The 18,057-nt window shown below is 56.7% G+C and overlaps 1 protein-coding gene and 1 long non-coding RNA gene across 3 annotated transcripts in view; one reads left to right on the top strand and one right to left on the bottom strand.

Annotated features, from left to right (window-relative positions):
- The window catches only part of SKI (SKI proto-oncogene), a gene marked incomplete at its 5' end in the record, with an annotated part of 64,076 nt that extends 51,653 nt beyond the window's left edge, over positions 1-12,423 (top strand). The window contains 6 exons of one of the 2 annotated variants that reach the window (XM_084786536.1): positions 6,303-6,425; positions 6,567-6,682; positions 7,719-7,981; positions 8,105-8,397; positions 9,575-9,805; positions 10,365-12,423. In XM_084786536.1, coding sequence (XP_084642662.1) covers positions 6,303-6,425; positions 6,567-6,682; positions 7,719-7,981; positions 8,105-8,397; positions 9,575-9,805; positions 10,365-10,553 — 1,215 coding nt within the window. In that variant the 3' untranslated portion in view covers positions 10,554-12,423. The remainder of the gene's footprint in view (positions 1-6,302; positions 6,426-6,566; positions 6,683-7,718; positions 7,982-8,104; positions 8,398-9,574; positions 9,806-10,364) is intronic. The other variant, XM_084786537.1, reaches the window with a different exon arrangement.
- LOC311600156 lies at positions 12,095-15,735 on the bottom strand. The gene is made up of 2 exons (XR_014780163.1): positions 14,327-15,735; positions 12,095-14,288 (listed from the first exon to the last, which is right to left on the bottom strand). It is a non-coding gene; the product is annotated as an uncharacterized lncRNA (long non-coding RNA).
- Between the last annotated feature and the right edge of the window lie 2,322 nt (positions 15,736-18,057).

Genomic DNA, 18,057 nt, shown 5'->3' with positions numbered 1-18,057 from the left:
CCCTGGGTTTAATCCCAGAACCAAAGAGGTTATAGTCAGCAGCCACCTGCCTATTTGGCCACGTGTAGTTTCCTTGGCATGCAGACCCCGTGCTGTCTCCATCTGCAGCCTGCGCCTCAGCTGCATATGGACCGTGGGCAGCATGTTGTGTCTCTGTCCCTGGTCCTTCATGGGGCTGCTGCTCCCAGCTGCTGCCCACCACCTTCCTCTCCAAACAGGCTCAGGAACACCCATCGACCCTTACCACCTGCCCAGTGGCCCTAGGCCGAGTTTCACCAGACACAGATGGCACTCCATACTCCAAGAGCTGTTTCCTGGTGTCACCATTTGATACTGGCCTTTGAGTCCATGCCAGGGCCAAAACTTGAGCTTCCTAAGGCTCACCCCACAGGACCGTGCAAACCTTTCAAGCCCAGTAGAGACTTATTCACAAAGCATGCTAGGAGCAGCCTCACTACTTCCTCTAGAGCCCCACTTCCTGTTAGGAAGCAGGTGTCATGAACCTAACTCGCAGGAGCCGCTTGTTCCTGGACAAAAGCACAAGGTAGCCCTGTCTGTAAACCACGTGTCCCATCGCTGAGTTACTTCCTACCCTGGTGTACTATGGAGGTCCCAGCCCTGAGGGGTGGCTGGTTGTGCTGCCCCTGACTCAGCCCTGAGGGGTGGCTGATTGTGCTGCCCCTGACTTCAGTGAGGCTGCTTGACCTTGTCTCTGGTTTCAGAATTGAAGTACCAGCATACCGTCCTTAAAGGTTTGTCCACACTAGGGAGACCATGGTTCCCAGATGACCCACAAATATTGCTGTTTGGGCCTGAGTTTGTATGGATGTTAAACCCTAGTGGCCATCAACAGCACCACACTGGCAAAAGGTCTCAACCAGAGGGACTGTCACTGCCGTGGAACCACATGAGAGACCAGAACAGTTGCAGGTGGACCACTGTTTAACCCCCGAGGGTCTTAGTGCCCCATAACAGTGTCAGCTGGGCCTGCTCCATCACAGTGTGTCTGTGTGTGGCAGCCAGGCCCTGACTCTCGGGCAGAGAATACCTGTGACAGGATGTTTAGTTGGGTCTTGGCTCCTGGTGGATCTTTTAAATGTGTGGCAACTTCTACCAGGGAAGACAAGATGAAACTTCCTTTTGCTCTGGGGTGCTGTCATCTCCTCCTTGTATCTGGCTCTGGTGTCTGGGAGATAACAGCACTTGGTCTACAGTGAGATAGGGTTCCCCCTCCCCCTCCTTTCCCCCCTCCCCCTCCTTTCCCCCCTCTGTTCCCCCCCCCCCCCCACTTGGGAAGGGGCCTGGAGAGATGGCTTAGTAGTTAATGCTTCCAGAAGACCTGGATTCTATTCCTATTAACAACATGTGGTTCACAACTGTTCATAACTCCAGTGCACGCACGCGCGCACACACGCGCACACACACACACACACACACACACACACACACACACACACACTATGCACATGCATGCAGACTAAACACATATATCTTTAATCTCCACACTGGATACAAAGGCAAACAGATCTTTAGTTCTAGGCCAGTGAGTTCCAGGGCTACACAGAGAAACCCTGTTTTCAAACAAACAAACAAACAAAACTGTTCATACCCATAAAGTTAAATAACACCCCCCAAAAGTATAATTTTGAAGACTTTATTTACGTGTGTGAGTGTTCTGTTCTCACATATGTCCACACAGCCATGTGCATTTATGGTGCCAACAGAAGCTGGAAGAGGGCGCTGGGCCCCTGGAGCCTGAGTCACAGATGGTTGTGAATCACTGTGTGGGTGCTGGAGACCAAAGCCTGGTCCTCTGGAAGAACACCCAGTGCTTTTAACCACTGAGCCATCTCTTGTCTCAAGGGAGGTTCAGCATTTCTGAGAGCTCCTAAGCAGATGGTCATTCTGTGATGCGCCCCCACAGCAGGGCTGGCTCCCACTTGGGAAGACTGTTCTATCATCCTTTCTCTGGTCCTCAAGCCTGGGACACACTTCACGAGGATGCTCAGGTTGGAGGGCATGCTGGCATCACAGACTTGTTCCAGGTGTCTGGCCCTTTGAATGGCACACAGACCAGTGCCCAGCCTGCCTTACTGCTGTTGGCAACTGTTGAGTCTGGGCGTTCCCTCCCTCATAATCCATCCTGTTGTATTTGTGTGTTTAAGAGCCTAAGTGACAAGCGACCCTGGCTCTAGATAGACTGAGAGCCTGGCTGGAGTCAGGCCAGCCTCACTTCCTGACACTTGTTCCTTCTGTTGGCCTTTCCCGTCTCTGTCACTTGGAAGACTGCCTGGGCTGTGCTCTGTATGCTGTCTACACAGCCAGGGATATGCGGCGGGGCCCTGTGTTCTACCATGGCTGCTTGGTGACTACTTTAAGATAGTTGGCATCTGAGGTAGTGACCAGAGAGAGCACTGTAGGCAGTTAGGCTGCATGTTTCCACCATGCCCTGCTGTGACTCTGAGCTTCGGTAGTGCTATCAGCCAGTGCTTGAGATGATACACACATGCACACATACACCCACACACACCCCACATACATACATACATACATACATACATACATACACGCACACGCACACACACAACACATCCCCCCCACACACATCCCCCCCACATACATACATACATACATACATGCACACACATCCCCACCACACACACACACACACGCACACACATCCCCACCACATACACCCACACACACACCCATCCCATCCCCACCACACACACACACACACAGACACCCATCCCCACCACACACACACACACACACACACACACACACACACCCATCCCCACCACACACACACACCCATCCCCACCACACACACACACACACCCATCCCCATCACACACACACACACACACACACACACCCATCCCCACCACACACACACACACACACACACACACACACACACACCCATCCCATCCCCACCACACACACACACACACACACACACACACACACACCCATCCCATCCCCACCACACACACACACACACACACACACCCATCCCCACCACACACACACACACACACACACCCATCCCCACCACACACACACACACACCCATCCCCATCACATACACACCCATCCCCACCACACACACACACACACACACACACACACACACACACACACACACACACACCATCACCCTGGCTCTGAAGTTTACTAAGCATTTGGATCTGTCTTGGGATGACAAATGGCAGTGAGCTTGTCTTTGAGGGCTGGGGATGGCTGGGGGCCTAGAGTGGCTCTCAGTTTCTTCTGTGGGTATCTAGTTTCCATGATCTTAGCACAGTGTGCAAGCCCGCTCCAGCCTCTGCAGCACTAGCCCAGGGCCCACCCAGTTGCCATGCCTTGAGAGAGTTTTTCTCTAGTTTGTCTGTTGGGCACAGGCATCGCAGGGTCCACTGCCTGTCTGGTTTAGGCCCCCAATTTGTGTGGTATGGCCCCTGCTGGCCACAAATCCGAGGCTCTGCCTGGCTATCCTCCGAATGCCAGGTTCCACTGTATCGCACAGGCCCGTAGTGTCCTGCCTGTGTGCCTGTCCTTGGCCAGCATGAGTGTCTCGACTGTTCTTTCTGAGATGGAAGTTTGGAGGTGGGGGTGAGGAATTCCTAAGCTCCCTATGGGTCAGCGTGCATGGACCCCACAGTGGAGGGGAGGGTATGGTGGGGTGGGGCGGGCATATGCAGCTGGCTATTCACCTGCTTTGAGATCTACGGTGTCCACAGCCCTGACTGGCCCTGCCCTTCCTGCACAAGTGCAGCGGCTCACACTCAGGGCACCTGTTCCCAGTGTCTTTGCCCTTTCGATGCTGGCAGGGGGTGGGGGGGACGGACATGGACAGACACCCACTGTCTGAAGCACCAGAGAGGAAGTAGCCACAGGGCAGTGCTGTGACCAGCTCAGCTAGCTCCTCCCTGATGGAGCCTGATAACAGCCACTTGGCATTGACGTGTGGGAGCAGGGCTGCCTCTTATTGACCTATTCAGGTCCTGGCCTTAGCATGTGGGCTGTTTGTGAAGCCCAAAGAAAGACGAGAAACCAGAGGTAACTGGTTGTAACTGTTCCTCCTAGAGGGAAAACACCATGGTCTGTCATGGATGCTGGCTGACTAGACCCCACTGTGGACAGTGATGGCCCAGGCCTGCACTCCGCCTCAGGCGGCCCCTCCTCAGGGTCCCTGTGACAAAAGCCCTTCAGCTCTACCTTCTCTTGTAACCTGGTGTTAGCTCAGTACCAAGGGGGAATTCCTGTCCTCGGCTACTTTTATCACTTCCTTGTTCTGTAAGAGCTCGGCTCGCCTTTGGGCTTTCTATGAAAACCTCAGTAAAGTTGTCCCAGCTGCCTAGACACCTACCTCCACAGCCCCAGGGCCTCCCCACCCCGAGTGTGAAACAGCTGCCCTGCCTTAGGAGACTTTGACCCCAACACAGTAGTCTAGTGCCCCCCACCCCCACCCCGTGGCTCTTCTGAACAGGAAGCGGCCTCACCCAATAGGCCTATTCTCCAGCGTTTTCTGCTGGGTCACAGTCTAGCTTGAGGCATCTCATACTCTGCACCCCAAGGTCAGCACCAGACTACACTTGTGGCTTTCTCTCTAAGGAAATAGAACTCACTTTCTGCACCTGCTCCAGTGTCTACACAGACAGGAAACCCCACCCTGACGCGAAGCACCCCGCCCCTAGCCTTCTGACCTCACTGTGGGAGGGACCCTTGCAACTCCGGAAATGGGTTCTTCTGCCCCAGCCAGCAGCCTGGTGTCTGCCCCTGCAGGGAGCACACATGCGTGGCCTCTGCTGACAAGGTAACACCACTTCCTCTAGACAGCTCCAACACTGAGGCGGTTTTTTCTTGAGTGGTTATTTGTGTGTGTGTGTGTTTGGAGAACACGCACCACAGCTGAGCCTGTGTGTTTCTCTCTGAAGGCACCCTAGAGCAGCTCTGCCTCAAGGTAGAGCAACCCAGGGTAATCCCTGCCTCCCAGGGCTCCCCTCTCACAGATCCTTCCTGCCCTGCATGCCCCAAATCCTCGCTTACTCTTGGAAAAGCAGCGGGTCTCCCAAGGACAGGCATCTGGGACCAAGCGCAAGCACTCACACTCTGGGCTGCGGTGAAGGCCTCCGCCTGGGCTCAGCATCCCTCCTGTCCAAACTGCATGGTAGGGAATCTAACAAGATGGTGCCTTGATTGCCTTCCTTTGCCTTCCTCAGTGCCTCTTCTAGAGAGGGAAGGCCAGCTTATGAAAGGGTATCCCCCAAGTATTCTGGGGAGAACCCTGCTCTTGTGAGTGCCTTCGAGGCCCCAGCTGCAGGTCAGCAACCTCACTTCAGCTGCATGGCTGCACATGGGACCAGGTGTAAGCCTGGTACTTCTGCCGCTGCCCTGCAGCCCCTGCCGTTTTCTTAAGCCCTAGCTGGGGACAGTAGCGTAGCTTCTGCATGCTTCTCTGCTCTGGGAGAGGCCCATGCTGTGACTGTCTTGCAGAGGAATGTCCCTGTGGGGAGACATTTAGGTGCATACAAGTGTCTGCCACTTAGTGCTGGATGTCAGAGGAGGCCACAGCTGGTGCCTGAGATAAACTAGGGTGCTGGGTGACTTCTCCAAGCTCCTGACAGCAAAGGCAGCGTGGTGACACCTGGTAACGTTGCTTTGTTCAGTGTGTCATGGTACTTTCAGGTTGGATGTTTCCTTCCTCTGCGGAGGGGTAACTGTAATGCTCTTGAATGAAGCAGTGACAAAGGCCACCCAGAGGGCAGCCCTGCCAGGCTTCTTCTGAGCTTAAGCTTATTGGGTCACACTTGAGCCTGTGGTCACTGCTGGGTCATTTAGCCCATTGCTGGCACGGGCCGGAGGGTGGGCCTGGTCCCATCTAGCCCTTCCGACAACTTATCTGTGTTCTAAGGAAGTAGTGTAGACCAAAGGCAAAGAACCAAAGGGTCAGAGCACTGTGGGAGCCAGAGTGGGTCTTGGCAATCTACACAGAGCCCGCTGCAGCTGTGAGTGAGGTCACCTCATAGCAGCCCACAGCAGCACAGTGTCCTCTCTATTCTCATGTGATGCCCTCGCCCCTTAGCAGAGGCATGAGGCTTATTACCTTCTCGCACGGGGCCACGGGTGCTGTGTTCATGGCTCCTTGAACCCTTGGTCCCATGGGTCCTTGGGACTACTTCATAGCTGTGGAGTTACAAGCATCCAGTGGGGAGCTTGCTACTGTGGGGCTGCTAAGAAGAGCAGACCCTGCCTGTGCCCAGGGATCCCAACAGGGCCTTTTGTGTTGATCACAGGTCTCAGAGGCCCCAGCTTCCATAAGACCCAAAACAGATGACACTTCCTCACAGTCCCCTGCGTCTTCTGAGAAGGACAAGCAGTCCACTTGGCTGCGGACCTTGGCTGGTTCCTCCAATAAGGTGCTATATGGGGGCCTGTCTGGGTTCTCTGGGGCGGGTGCCAAGCCTTTCTTAGAACCAACTCTGTGGCTCTGCTTGGACTCAGGGACACAAAGTGGCCTGTTTCTCTGTTGTCACTTACAAAGGGGGTTTTCTTGACAGAGCCTTGGCTGTACTCACCCTCGTCAGCGCCTTTCTGCTTTCCGGCCCTGGTCCCCTGCAGTGTCAGCAAGCGAGAAAGAGACACCCCCACACCTTCCAGCTCTGATCCGAGACAGGTGAGTAAGGAGTGCACAGGACCACCAAACTCCCCCTTAGCAGGCTTTCATGGCGTTGGCGCCTTTAATCCTAGGTTAAACTGCCTCCGATTTTGAAGTCTTAGGTGAAATTACTGAGTTCACAGACCTGTTAAGAGTTTAACTTCCTATCAGGGTATGGTGATCCACGCCTTTAATCCCAACACTCAGGAGGCAGAGGCAAATGAATCTCTGTGAGTTTGGGGCCAGCCTGGAATATACAGCTAGGCTTGCGTAGAGTCGCCTTCCGTGGGCACGGAGGTCCGGCTGTGTGCCGTCCACCCAGCCTGTGGGGAAGCCTGTGGCTCTCAGCCGTTAGAACCTTGACCTTCACAGCTAGAGTTGGGAGAGAAGCTATTTCCCTGTGTCCTGCCTGCGTGAGCAGAGCCTGGTCTACGTGCAGGGCTCTGTGAGGCGGGTGTGCCCTGGCTATGTGCAGGGCTCTGTGAGGCGGGTGTGCCCTGGCTGTGTGCAGGGGTCTGTGAGGCGGGTGTGCCCTGGCTGTGTGCAGGGCTCTGTGAGGCGGGTGTGCCCTGGCTGTGTGCAGGGCTCTGTGAGGCGGGTGTGCCCTGGCTGTGTGCAGGGCTCTGTGAGGCGGGTGTGCCCTGGCTGTGTGCAGGGCTCTGTGAGGCGGGTGTGCCCTGGCTGTGTGCAGGGCTCTGTGAGGCGGGTGTGCCCTGGCTGTGTGCAGGGCTCTGTGAGGGGGGGGGCCTGGCTGTGTGCAGGGCTCTGTAAGGGGGGGGCCTGGCTGTGTGCAGGGCTCTGTGAGGGGGGGGCTGGCTGTGTGCAGGGCTCTGTGAGGGGGCGGGGGCTGGCTGTGTGCAGGGCTCTGTGAGGCGGGTGTGCCCTGGCTGTGTGCAGGGCTCTGTGAGGCGGGTGTGCCCTGGCTGTGTGCAGGGCTCTGTGAGGCGGGTGTGCCCTGGCTGTGTGCAGGGCTCTGTGAGGCGGGTGTGCCCTGGCTGTGTGCAGGGCTCTGTGAGGCGGGTGTGCCCTGGCTCAGCATCTGTGCATCCCACAGCTTTTACTCCTACAAGAGCTTTGAGACAGCTGTGGCCCCCAACGTGGCCCTAGCACCACCAACCCAGCAGAAGGTTGTGAACAGTCCACCATGCACGACCGTGGTCTCCCGGGCGCCAGAACCTCTCACCACTTGTATCCAGCCACGGAAGCGGAAGCTGACCACGGAACCCCCAGGAGCCCCAGACATGCTCACACCTGTGGCTGCCCCAGAGGAGGACAAGGACTCTGAGGCTGAGGTTGAAGTGGAAAGCAGAGAGGAGTGTAAGTATGGCTGCGCTCTGCTCCCTTTGGGATCGATGCCGGAGGTGGGGCAAGGGGTCGCACTTGGTGTGACCAAGCCAGCAGACTCCAGAGTGCCTGACGCCTTGGCTTTTCTGTCGTCAGTCACCTCCTCCCTGTCCTCGCTGTCCTCGCCGTCCTTCACCTCGTCCAGCTCCGCCAAGGACCTAAGCTCCCCAGGCGTGCACGCCCCACCAGTGGTCGCCCCTGACGCTGCAACCCACGCTGATGCCCCCAGTGGGCTGGAGGCGGAGTTGGAGCACCTGCGGCAAGCCCTGGAGGGCGGCCTGGACAGCAAGGAAGCCAAAGAGAAGTTTCTGCATGAGGTGGTCAAAATGCGCGTGAAACAAGAGGAGAAGCTGGCGGCGGCCCTGCAGGCCAAACGCAGCCTGCACCAGGTACGGAGGGCATCGGGGGACCGTGAGGGGCAGGGGAGCCTCCCTTTCTAGCTGCCCAAGCCCTCTTGGGGAGCCTTGGGCTTCTTCCCTGGCCCTCTGGAGTGCACTGTGATGTCCAGGCTTCTTCTGTGCTTTCAGGACTACCCTCACAGTGTTTTCAGCCTTAGCTCCCTGTGTGTAGGCCTCCCTGAAAGAAATGGCATGTTTTCTTTCTTTTTCTTTTCTTTATTTTTTTGAGACAGGGTTTCTCTATGTAACAGCCCTTGCTGTCCTGACCAGGCTGGCCTCGAACTCATAAAGATCCACCTGCCTCTGCCTCCCAAGTGCTAGGATTAAAGGCTTGCGCCACCACCACCTGCCAAAGTTGCGTGCCTTCTTGGCCATGGTAAGGGCCAGAGTGTCACTGGCCAATGAGGAGCGGCTGCGCTGTGCTGCCTCTCGCTCGGTGCCAGCAGCTGGCTTATTTTCCACTAGCACAGCTTGTGCTCTGCATATAGAGCACAGGACTGGCTTCTGAAGCAGCAGGCCTCTGGGAGCACACACTTGGTGTGCGTGTGCTCTGCGCTGTGCAGGGCTCAGTGCTTTCTAGGCGGCACCTTCCTCTTACACCTTCTTCCTGTGCTGTTTTTCTGACATGAGTAAGGGAGCTCTCGGCAGCCTAGGGAAAGTGGGGAGCCCAGCCGTGGGTCTTCACCAAGGCTCAGCATTAAGGCTTTGCTGCAGGCTCAACCTCAGCTGAATTCACACCTCAGCCTGAGTCTGGCAGCTCCGGGGGCAGCCTCACACGCGTGGGCTTTAGCACAACACAACCCTGTCAGTCCTCAGAGCGAGCTTAGTCATCCCCTCAGCCTTCTCTGCCCCTACTCTGGGTGGAGGTGCGATTTCCCACATGACTATTCTTGGGGGGCCGGTGTCACACTGCATTCTAACAAGTGGGGGAGGGGCATGAGAAGAACCAGGGGGACTCTAGGCCTCAGGTGCCTCGGCTGAGGCTGTCTGCTGGTGGTGCCCCCCCCCCCCCCCATTGAGAAAAGGCTCTTGCACTTGGGAGGAGGAAGTGTGAAGAGGCTCCGCTGCAACTTTGGCAGGGTGGGCCAGGAAGGACGCCGTGGGGTGCAGGGTGGGCCGGGGTGCCAGGCTGGGAATACCTTGACCTGTTAACTCCGTGTCCTTCCAGGAGCTGGAATTCTTACGTGTGGCCAAGAAGGAGAAGCTTCGGGAAGCCACAGAGGCCAAGCGCAGTCTGAGGAAAGAGATTGAGCGGCTCCGAGCTGACAATGAGAAGAAGATGAAAGAGGCCAATGAGTCTCGGGTGCGCCTGAGGCGGGAGCTGGAGCAGGCGCGGCAGGTCCGGGTGTGTGACAAGGGCTGTGAAGCCGGCCGCCTGCGCGCCAAGTACTCAGCCCAGGTACTGGAGCGGGTGGGCTGGTGGGCTGGCATGCAGGCAGAGGCTGCTGTCACACTTCTGATTCTGAGGTCCTGGCTGAACTTCTGTCCAGGCTGCTCTCTGACGTGACAGTGGCCAGCCTGGAGGCCCTGAGGTGTGTGCAGCAGACCCAGGCTGGGTGCCCGGGTGCTCGATCACCTCACCGGGACCACTACGGCTACAGAGCACAGGCTTCCCTCCCTGCTGCAGGCTTGGGGGCGGAAGCTTTAAACTAGGGTCAGGAGATGGATCCGTTTCTGCAGCTTGGGGCTCCAACCCAGGGCGACTGGGTCGTCCACATTTGTAGTGCTGTTTGGTACTTGTGAAGAACAGGATAGAGTAAGTGGAGCCAGTTCCTGCTTGGCTGCCGCAGAGGAGGCTCCCCGGCCTGGGAACCGGAGCCTTCCCTGTGAGGAGGCTCGGGTTGAGGAGGGACAGATGCGGCACCTAGGGCTGAATAGGCAGGGGCTCGGCAGGGAGACGGGGCTCGAGTGGGCCATGCTGCTGTTGGGCCAGGCTGACCACCCAGCATCCCTTTCAGATCGAGGACCTGCAAGCGAAGCTGCAGCATGCGGAGGCTGACCGTGAGCAGCTTCGAGCCGACCTGCTGCGGGAGCGCGAGGCCCGTGAGCACCTGGAGAGGGTGGTGAAGGAGCTTCAGGAGCAGCTGTGGCCTCGACCACGGCCTGAGAACCCGGGTGGTGAGGGCAGCGCTGAGGTGGAGCCCTAGCCGGGGCAGCGCTTGCCACTGCCACGTGGACCTCCATGCGTGCGCAGAGGGCGGCGGGTACGTGGCTTTGCAGGCCTGGCCCATGCCTCTGCAGCCACACAGCACAACGTTTCTACTGTGCCTATTACCAAGCGAGTGTTTGTAACCACATACTTTTGGAATCCACTGCAAAATTTTCTACTGGCCAAGTTCAAGTGAGCAAGCCATGTCCTCTAGCTGCAGCTGAGTTGAGGCCATCTCTGTGGCTTGTAGCTGGTCCTCTGCTTGCTAGAACATTCTAACATTTACACTTTTGTTATAAGCTATTTAAAACCAGTAAGGAGACTTGATATTCAGAAAATCAACATGTTTTTTAATGACTAACTGTAAAAGGCCCCTACACGTGACGCCATCTGGACACCCACTCTGGTGGGGGTGGCACCCACCCACCCACCGCCGTCCTGGGAAGCCATCACCGCTCATCTGTGCCCGCGGCTACAAGAGGACAGCAAGGATTTTCTTCAGAGTCTATTTTTTCAGCAACAAAGACCCCAGTCTTCCTGCTGCTGCCAGGAAGAGCAGGGAGAACGCTGCCGCGTGCGAGATGAGCCCCAACACTGCCCGCCTTACTGCCGCTGCCCCGCCCACCAACATCACCACTAACCCTGCCCTGCAGGCACCAGGAGGCCTGAGCCACTGGTCTCTCTAGGCCCCTGGATGCCCCTGCCCACGTGAGGGGCTGACCTGTTGTTAGGCAGTGGCCATGGTCCAGTGTCAAGTTGTGTTGTTCCCTACACACACCACCCACCCACCCATGCGCTGCTTGACCACAGCAACCCCGTTCAGTGCGGCAGACGTCACTCCTCACCGTGGACAGGCTGCGGCACTGGAACAAAAACAGCATTATATCACTTTTTCTTTCCTCCCCCCCCCCTTTTTTTTTCCGTTGTTGTTGTTATTGTTCATTTAAACATGTATTTAGAACTGCACTTTGTCAGAACCTTCCCTTACCTTTTTACTCCCCAGTTAACTGAGGGTTTTACCGATTTCTAGAGCAGTTCAAACCCTAAGTGCTCGAGTGCTTAGAAATCCCCTCTGGTGCTTGGTTGAACAAGGGAATCACAAGAAAATGAAAATGCAGACTGAACTTGGGGGTCGTTCTGTGCCTTCCAGCATCTTGTACAGCAAACCCTGACTTGTCTTTTTACCCCCAAAATATCGTCTTCAGTAGCGACTGAATCTGCCACTGTCAAAATACGTTACTTGCATTTATTCCAAATAATCTCGTTTACTCTTAACTGTTTATGCAAATTGTATAAGGTTTCTTATGCCCAAGCTTGGAAAGTGATTTCCCAGTAGACAAGAGGCCACCACCCATCCTCCAGGTGTGTTTATTTACATGAGAAGATGTGACACAAACGCCCTCCGCTCTAGCCCTAACGGGGCAGCCGTGAGCCGAGGGGAGGTGGAGGTGGCTGTGCAGGTACCAACGGCCTCAAGGACTGTTGCCTGCAGCTGGAGACTGCTAAGCCCTGACAGTCGGTGCCGAGGTCGTCTGCAGGGTTTTGCCCTTGGTTTACTGAGGGGTGCTGGGCTGCTGCTGGTCTCCCCCCCTTCTGAAGTGCAATGCAAACGGGACATCATGTATAACGCAGCGTTTATTTGGAGTTTTTTTCTTTGACTTTTTTTTTTCCCTCTTTCAGTTACGAACCTTGTATGCATGGATTTGACATCTCCATAGCTAGACCCACCCGTGGGCATTATGACCGTGTCTCCCAAAGGGTCAGTTTTGTTACGCAACACGAAGAATGCTGTTTTCAGCCTTGTTTTTCTAGAGTTGTGTTTTTCAGTCATTTCTTCAAGGAAAACTAAATGATTTAGTTGGAGCAAAGCTTTAAGTGTGTTGGTGTGCTTCTGTGTGGCTGTCCCTGTTGCCCAGGAGAGCGCAGTGGTTTGGGCCCGCTTGAGCCTTTGGTTCCAGGGGCACTCGCTTCTCTCAGCAGAGCCTCTCCTTGCCACCGCCCTGGTCACCGCCAGTTCATGGCCTCCTTGGCCCAGCACTGGCCCCACTTTGGGCAGGAAGTGCTGTGTCTATAGCAGGGACTCTAACCCCCATGCCAGAAGGACTTGCATCTGGGAAGGGCGTGTCATCTCATTGGTTGTGCTCCTGGACTCCCCCCCCCCCCCCCCCCCCCCCCCGCTGCTGCTGCCTGTGAGGCCAGGAAGGCAGTGGATCCCTACCTAGAGTCCAGGCTGTCCTGCTGCTTCTGCCTGATGCCTGGCTCCAGTGCTGGGCCAAGCCGGCAGAGCACTGGGTATTCTGTGCAGCTGCCACGGAAGGCAGCCCTGCTCAGCGCAGGACCTGCTGTGGACTGCATGCCTGCCTCCTCGTTGGGAAGGCTGCAGATTTCTTTTTTAGAGAAAGGAGGAGAGGTTTCCATCATGTTGGCTGTTGACTCCCTGTGTGTCAAACCCCGTATCAGTTTACTCATCACTTCTATCCTGAGAGATTTTATCGAAGGGAAAAACCAACAGCAATAACACTCACTGGTGAGCAGCTCACTCGTCCCATGACCCCTGCATTTCATACAGACCTAGCCCATGTAAAAGCGACTCAGATGTAAATACATTTTCCACTTCACACGGTTGTATACTATACGTGCGTGCGTGCAGTGATTTCCTTCCCAGAGACGACTCCTACCTGCCGCTCGTCTTGTTTTCTGGGTGGTTCTTAACTGAAGAAAAATTGCTCATCTGCCAGAGGGGACAGAAGTGTGGCGTTTCCCGTGTGGCGTCCTCCATGGCCACCCACTATCCCCAGCTCCTACGCAGGTGTACCCCTCCCCTCGCTCCCCCCACCGTGGTCCCTCCCCACGTGCCCACCCGGGGCTGAGGGGGACGGGCTCTTGCTTTAAGTCAGAAGTCTCAAATGACATTTTCCTAACTGCCCAGGCCCCTGCACCTCAGTCCTACGCTGCTGCTAATGACAACATGATGGCTACTCTGCTACTCAAGAGCTATTTTTATGTAATTAATGTATGCTTTCTTGTTTATAAATGCCTGATTTAAAAAAGGAAAAAAAAAAGAAAAAGAAAAAGCTTGGCATATTTATCTATTTCTCTGTGTACCTGTTAGTCCTTTTGCCCCCCACCCACCCCCGAAACATGACATTGTACAATAAAGGACTTTGAGAGTACCATAGGCCCCCGAAGCCCCCAGCATGCAGTCAAGTCCTCAAGAAATGAGGTAAGGCATCACCACAGGTTAGGCCTGGGCCTGTTGGTCTCTCAGCTGTGTTACTAGGAACGCTGGCCTCAGTAACCTCTTGGAAAGTATTCACAGTGGAACAGATGGACTGGGCATAACCCTTCCCGGCAGGGTCAGAACTCCCTAGGCCAACAAATAAGACTGCAGCTCCCCAGGGCACCCTCATCTCCCAGGAAGCGCCTGTGTCTGTCATGTACTGTGGAGGACAGTCAGAGTTGTAGACCTAACACTTTGCCCTCCCCACCTGTTACCCTCATACAGCTAGGACCCCCGTTGCTCAGCTTTTACCATGGGAGCCTGTGACAGGCATCAGCCAGCCACATGACCAGCACCCAGGTCTGCCTCCGACATGGACGGATCCTAACTCTCCGTCTGATTTGGCTTCTTCCTGCCATGCCTCACAGGACCCCGGAAGGGTTCTTCTAGCTGCTGCAGAGCAGGAGCAAGCTTAGCCTGGAAAAGCCTTACCATCCCAGCTGGGCTTCACACCTGCAGCTGGGCTTCACACCTGCAGCTGGGCTTCACACCTGCAGTCCCAGCACTCAAGAGGCCAACGGGGTTGGATCACAACAGGCTCAAGGCCAGTCAGGTCTACACAGTTCCAGAGCAGTCCAGTCTGTCTGTCTTTTGAACCTTGTCACAAAAGCAGGGAAAGAATTAATGGGCCAGCTGAGGTCCTGGCAGCCTGGGTATGAGCTGAGAGAAGTGTGCTGCAGCACTGGGTGACCAAGGGCCCACTCAGGCCAGGGTCTGCATGTGCCTTCCTGCCGATGACTCTGGATGACACTGGCTGTGGGGTGGGTGCATGAGAAATGGATACAACGGGAGGAAATCCTGGCTGAGGAAAACCTTGGCGTCAAGTGCTTCATTTCTGGGTATGAGCTTACAGGAGTATAGGCACCCCCGAACCAGAACACATCCAAAGGGAACCAGGACTCCTGAAAAAAGGGTTGAGGGAGGGGAGGCCTGGGTGGAGAAGCCCCCCTCCCAGGGTCTACACCAGTTCTACGTCAGGGTCTTTGTGTGGACACAGCTACCCCTCTAGACTCAGCTGCGATGCTAGGAACCCCACTTCTGGTTAGTACCTGTCTCCAAGTTTCTCCAGACCTGGGGGATCCCTGAGTACAGGTGGCAGCTCTCAGGTGGTCCCAGTTCCTACTCCTGTAACACCATCCCCACTTGCATTTCTGCTCAGTCACCAATTGTCACACCTGCCTTGCCCACCCGCATCTCACTTGTACCTAGTTGTCTCCTGGCCCCTACCTACCACCCTAGAGTCAAGAGGCCTGCTCTGAAGCGCCTCTGCCTGCCCTGTCAGATTTCTTTCTGGCTAGTGTGAGGTAGAACCAGACCCCAGCGTGCAGGACCAAGTTTGAGAAGGACCCTGCCTGCTCCGCAAGAGTTGTGGTTCTGTTTTTCATGGCCTGGGTGTAGGAGCTCCTGGGGCCCAGAAGACTCCAAAAAGCAAAGGGCAGAGTTGCGTTACCAGGCTCCCAGACAAACCCAGCACATCCCCCTCACAGGCACACCAGGTGACCCTCGGGAGGAGGATGGAGATTTCTGAGGCCCAGATGCCCATCCACTCCGGCCACCCCGTGGTCTTGGTGACGCATAAGGCCATCTGTGATCAGGCCGGTGCCAGCTTGGTAGGAGTCTTGGCATGAGGGTACCAAGCCCTGGAACAGGTGGCCCACTGCAGGCAGGCACAGGCAGGAGACGTTGGCTAGCCTAACGTCTTCATGGCATCCTGTGCTGGGCCAAGTGTCCAGCCAGTGTGGATGGGCCTCCCTCCCTGAGCATAGACCTGGTAGCCCAAACTGGCAGGAAGCTGGGTCCAGGCTAACTCTGATCTGGATACACAAAGCTCTACTTGGGGAAAACATGGGCAGGACACCCAAGGGAAGCCGGGAGCTCAGTGTGGAGGCCCTTCCCAGGTCTCCAGCAGGGACCAACCTGAGGGGCGTCCCCTCAGCACCCCTGTAGCTGCTCCAGGGCAGCTCTCAAACGTAGGAGGCCACGTGCTCTGCTCCACAGCTAAAAAGAGAACCGGCTGCCTTCGCTACACCAAGTGGGACCATTCCACACTGGCTACTCCCAGGAAAATGTCTCCAGATCCTCCACTTGTGTGGGGAGCTGGGAGGGCTCTTGAGGAAGTGGGGACTGCCACCACAGAGGGAAGACAAGGGACACCCCCACCCAAGTCCTTCTGCCTGCCCACAGCTGCTACTACCAAAAAATGAGACAGGCCAACGTCTGTGGTGGCATCCAAGCCACCGTGTCTATGGTAGGACAGAGAGGGCGGTTGGCCTTAGGACACCTGTATCTGTTCCAGCATGTGACATTGTGCGCATGTGCAGGGCTGTGTAGTCAAGAAGAGACCTGAGACAGTCCTCCGTGTCCACCCTCTATGATTGTGGAGAAGCCCAGGGCCAGATGAATTTGACCCAGGCCTAGCCCATCTGGGAAGGCCAGGCCGGGGGTCGGGGGGACAGGGCATGGAGGTTCCTATGTGCTGTGTTCCACTGTTTCCTTGGACACGTGGGGCTCCTGCCTGAGCCACAGTTTGTGGATCACTGCAGCAAGACGCTGCAGTCCGACCTCACCCTGCCGCCTATACAGGATGGACATGCAGTCCAAGTCGCAATTTCCTGTTTCTCTGAGCAGGCCCTCCAATAAGAGGTTCTGGTGGGCCGGCCGGTGGTGAGGAGGCAGAGGCAGGTGGATCGCTGTGAGTTTGAGGCCAGCCTGTCTACAAAGCGAGTCCAGGACAGCCAAGCCTACACAGAGAAACTCTGTCTTAAAAAACCAAAATAATTAAAATTAAAAAAAAAAAAAAGAGGCTCTGGTGGTTGATGAAGAAGTTGTCCCATCAAATACTGCTGGGTCTGCTGTATTGAGGAGCTGCCCACCATCGGCTTTTCCCACGCGTTTCTCCTGCGGTCCCAGGTTACTGGGTGCCCCAGAAGACTGAAGTAAGGCGACCCAACTAGACTCCCCCATTAATAGTGCTCGGTGGCCTAGAATCAGGATACAGCCTGCACTAAGGTCTGAGCTGGCGGCCCAAGGTCTGACAGACACTGTCCTCCGCCTAGGTATCAAGGACGGGATCCACGGCCTCTCCAGTGCAGTGTTCACCCACAAAACAGGCCTCCCCGCAACACACCTCCAGGAGGAGGGAAGGGCGCGGCGCAGAGACGCCCAGGACCCGCCTCGCCCTTCAGCTTCCCACATTCCCGCTCTTCCCGACTGGCCCTCGGGGGGTCCGAAGCTCGAACAGGCTCTCCCGCTGGCCCAGGATGAGCGGACCCCCAGAGGCGTCCCACATTGCGGGGGTCCCTTCTGGGCGGACCCCACGTCCCAGCAGCTCGCCCCGCTGCCCCCACCCCCACCCCGTGCGCTTCCCTTCTCCCGCCCGCCGCGGATTCCGACGGGCTGGGCCCGGGGCTTCCGGCGGCTGCGAGGAGGGGGTGGGGGAGCACGGCGAGCCCTCTGGGACCAGCCCGGCGCCGCCCGGCGCACAACCCGACTTCCTGCGGTGGCGGCGGCGGCGGCGGCGGGCCCCGGGGATCCCGGGAACCCCGGGCCAGAGTCAGATGCTCAAGACAGGCCTCAGCGCACACGTTTGTGGGTCTGCGTGGAAAGGGTCGCGCCCCTTTTGGAAGGGTCTTGCCAACCTTGCCATGGGGTGCACCCTATGTGTTATCTAAGATGGGATCTGGTCGCCTTAAGCAGCCCCCAGCTGCCTTCCCTAGTCACGTCACTCTGGTCTAAGCCAGCAGGCCCTCACGACTGGAGCCGCCCCCCCGCCCCCCCGCTATTGCCTCTGCGGAATACCCCCCCCCCCCCAGGCACAAGCCCTGGGACCTGAACATCCGGTCCCACCTGTCCCCTGAGCTGTGTGTGTAGCACCCTACACTGGGGTCCTTGTTGCTTTTCCTGCTTCTTCCGTTTAGAGGGAGTGTGTAGGGCTCCACCCAGCCCACAGCCAGGTCCCCGTTCCTAGCTTTTTTTTGGGGGGGGGAGACTCTGGGTCCTAGCAGCTCTTCCGGCTGACAGCTGGAACAGCCCCACAGCCCACCCCTCTTCCGGCCTGTCGCCCAGGACCGCCTTCTGGTAGGAGAGCCGCAACCTGTGTGCTTGGACTTCTCGCTGGTGTACCTGACTCAGGCCAAGGCTTCGGAGCCTGGGGTGCGTCTGTCCTCCTGTGTTCCCTAGCCTGACACCTTAGGCACCGCACGAGGGAGGCCCCTCAGACCCA

This window comes from Acomys minous (genome assembly GCF_964271855.1).
Source record: "Acomys minous genome assembly, chromosome: 6".
In the NCBI taxonomy this organism is placed as follows: Eukaryota; Metazoa; Chordata; class Mammalia; order Rodentia; family Muridae; genus Acomys; species Acomys minous.
Note: the sequence above shows the minus strand (reverse complement) of the source record. Positions and strands in the feature narration are given on the sequence as shown.